The sequence below is a fragment of the Macrosteles quadrilineatus genome, unplaced genomic scaffold, assembly GCF_028750875.1.
Source record: "Macrosteles quadrilineatus isolate MER2022 unplaced genomic scaffold, UCM_ALF_1.0 Scaffold_22__1_contigs__length_1958994, whole genome shotgun sequence".
NCBI classification, from domain to species: Eukaryota; Metazoa; Arthropoda; class Insecta; order Hemiptera; family Cicadellidae; genus Macrosteles; species Macrosteles quadrilineatus.
The window spans coordinates 1,762,272-1,765,913 of NW_026542615.1; the positions used below are offsets into that span (position 1 = coordinate 1,762,272).

General features: G+C 38.2%; 1 protein-coding gene across 1 annotated transcript; it reads right to left on the reverse strand.

Moving 5' to 3' along the window:
- Window positions 1-288: 288 nt before the first annotated feature.
- On the reverse strand, window positions 289-3,152 carry LOC129005526 (uncharacterized protein DDB_G0271670-like). Its single transcript, XM_054434437.1, has 3 exons — window positions 3,098-3,152; window positions 739-1,323; window positions 289-392 (listed from the first exon to the last, which is right to left on the reverse strand). Exons 2-3 carry the CDS (start codon window positions 1,307-1,309, stop codon window positions 289-291), a joined length of 675 nt encoding a protein of 224 aa, XP_054290412.1. The 5' UTR covers window positions 1,310-1,323; window positions 3,098-3,152.
- Window positions 3,153-3,642: the final 490 nt, after the last annotated feature.

Here is a 3,642-nt window from a genome sequence, read left to right on the forward strand (position 1 = left end):
TTGTATTCGGGATGGTCATGCCTCTGGGTAATTTAAGTCGGAACCTGTCTTTTCCTTCTCTTAAAATGACTTCACCGTTTGGTGTCATCAAAAGAATTTCGAATTTACGATTTTTGGGTAGCCTATCAATTCTGGTTTTTTTAGCTTGAATTTGTGGTGGACGACAGGGTCGAGCAAAGCCTGACGTTCGTGGTTGGCTAGGCAAAATCTTGTCTATCACAACAACACGTGAGGTGCTCGGTGTTGGATCAGATGTACAAGATTTTTCCTGAGCCTGGCTTTTGACGATTATTGATGGTCTTTCAAATGACTGAGGATTGGTAGCGACAGGTTTGCTGCTAATAATTTTAGGTTGAGTGGGTACCATCCTGCTTTTCCCCTTAGTGTGGAGGCTGCACACATTAGCATCAGAAAAGCAGGACTTTTCACAACGCTCACCTTTTTTCACCCCTTTTTGGAAAATATAAGAACATTGTGGCTTGGGCTTAAATGCAGCTCGTCTTTTGGCCATGAGTTTTACCAATTTTTCAGAAGGGTTTGAATGGGGGGGAAGGGATTCTTTTGAGGATTCAGTTTTAGTAAAGAGTTTTCTAACAACGGTGGGTGCAGCAGGGAGGGATTTGGGTGGGGGGTTTGGAATGGTAATTTCAGGAGAATCTATGTCAGGCATTTGGTTCGAGGAGGAATTTAAATTAGGAAGAGTTAGGCTATGTGGTTGAGGTTTTGGAGATGGCTTACGTTTGGGAGTGAATGGCTTTTCTGGAGATTTAATAGGAGATAGCAAGGAGAGAATTATGGGAGAGAGAAGCATGGATAGAGGGGACTTAATTGTTTGATTTTTGGGCGATGACGTAGAAGAAGAGGACGAGGACGATGAAGAAGACGAGGAAGATGATGACGAAGAAGAAGAAGAGGAAGACGATGAATCAGACCGTTTCTTCGACGAAGTGTTACCAGAAGAAGGTTTCTTCAATCTATCTTCAAACAAAGCAGAAGAAGATCCTGGCTGCGAAAGAGTCTTGGCGGCAAGGGAAGATTGAGTTGATATTGTAGTTGTTTTCTTTGCATCGTCAGACAAAGCAGATGAAGAGGATCCCGGCTGCGACAGAGTCTTGCCTGGCTGCGAAAGAGTCTTGGCGGCAGATGAAGAGGATCCCGGCTGCGACAGAGTCTTGTTGACCAGGGTTTCAGAAGGAGTTGATGATTTCATCTTCTTAACACCTCCAGTCAACGCCTCCTGAAGTTTAGATCTCTTCATGCCTGCCACTGGCTTCATTGGCTTGGTAGTCTTTCTTAAGCAGGGGTCCATGGCTTTTCTGCAGGCTGGCAACAGAATGATGTTATTAACCAATATGCTCTCTCATTTATACCCACCCTAAGTGGTGGGGGATATAGATAGACAGAGTGGGGGAAGATTTGAGTGTGGTAAAGAGGTGGGGGAATAAGTACATCTAAAAGGAGGAGTTGCATGTGGGCAGAGAAACTATTTTAAAGATAAAGTTTCAAACAACCAATAATACAAGTAGGTCAAGGTCATTAGTTATTTAAAAAAAAACATGCAAAGATTCAAACCACTAACACCAAGTCACAACTACTAAAGCAAATTATCTAGCAAGAAAGACTAAACAGTACATGCATGAAGAACTTTTAGACATATAACATAGGCAAGGGCTTGAAAGGAGCAGCTTGGGTTTACCATTGCTGTATGTTAAGGAAGGGTAGAAATGGGACTTGGTTTGACCACTGTCGCATGTTCAGGAAGGATTTAAATACAACTTGGTTTGACCACTGTTGTATGTAAAGGATGGATAGAAATGCAACTTGGTTTGACCACTGTCGCATGTTCAGGAAGGATTTAAATACAACTTGGTTTGACCACTGTTGTATGTAAAGGATGGATAGAAATGCAACTTGGTTTGACCACTGTCGCATGTTCAGGAAGGATTTAAATACAACTTGGTTTGACCACTGTTGTATGTAAAGGATGGATAGAAATGCAACTTGGTTTGACCACTGTCGCATGTTCAGGAAGGATTTAAATACAACTTGGTTTGACCACTGTTGTATGTAAAGGATGGATAGAAATGCAACTTGGTTTGACCACTGTCGCATGTTCAGGAAGGATTTAAATACAACTTGGTTTGACCACTGTTGTATGTAAAGGATGGATAGAAATGCAACTTGGTTTGACCACTGTCGCATGTTCAGGAAGGATTTAAATACAACTTGGTTTGACCACTGTTGTATGTAAAGGATGGATAGAAATGCAACTTGGTTTGACCACTGTCGCATGTTCAGGAAGGATTTAAATACAACTTGGTTTGACCACTGTTGTATGTAAAGGATGGATAGAAATGCAACTTGGTTTGACCACTGTCGCATGTTCAGGAAGGATTTAAATACAACTTGGTTTGACCACTGTTGTATGTAAAGGATGGATAGAAATGCAACTTGGTTTGACCACTGTCGCATGATAAAGATTCATTCAAACCCTAGATAGACAAGGGTTTGAAAGGAGACAGAACATGATGTGTACCGTGCGAGTACACAAGATGTAGTGAGGTTTGAAAGAGATTCAACTAGTTTTGTGCGCTCTGGTGGGGGGTTGGACTAAGTGGAGGCGTGGTCTACTCAGCCAATCACAGGACAGGTAGCGTAGTGGGGACGGGGCTTGCTGGAGGCGTGGTCTACCCACCCAATCAAAGGATATGAGGTGTAGTGGGGGACTAGCAAGAGCAGCCATTAATTATTAATATTTATTTTGATATTAATATTATTTGAAAGATAGCGGAATAGCCGTTTTAATAATCCAAAACAAGATACGTGATTTTATAATACTTATGGAGATGCAAATTACAATTTAAAATATATTTTTTGGCTTAAGAATGTTCAATAATACAAGAAACAATAAGAACGAGATATGAAGTAAATTAAATTATTAACCGAGCTAAGTAAAATAAACACATAACAATCGTAGCATTTTACAAATACTATTAACTAAAATATATTTAGTTGTACATGTATTTTTTAAGGAAAGATTACAAAGAGATAGAAACCATCTGAACTATGCGTAAACTAAGATTTTTCAAATAATTACCTGTAGTAAATCAGGAATACTCCGTGTTTCAAGTAAAGCTGCGTTAGTTAACTCTAGAAGAAAAAAAAACACATTAGGCAATTAAGTATTAGAACCATTTTATATGTTTATTTTGAGAAGAACAAATCATATGTTAAGAAAATCGTATAAAAAACAACCAATTTAATCGAGCTATATTTTAATAAAGTCAGCAACTGACTATGAGAAGTACCTTGATTAATATTATAATTTAAGAGCATAACAAAAAGTGAAACAATTCATGTACGTGAGAAAGCAATTTGAGATAAAAGAACAAAGAATAATTTAATATAAATACTATTAACTAAAATATATTTAGTTGTACATGTATTTTTTAAGGAAAGATTACAAAGAGATAGAAACCATCTGAACTATGCGTAAACTAAGATTTTTCAAATAATTACCTGTAGTAAATCAGGAATACTCCGTGTTTCAAGTAAAGCTGCGTTAGTTAACTCTAGAAGAAAAAAAAACACATTAAGCAATTAAGTATTAGAACCATTTTATATGTTTATTTTGAGAAGAAC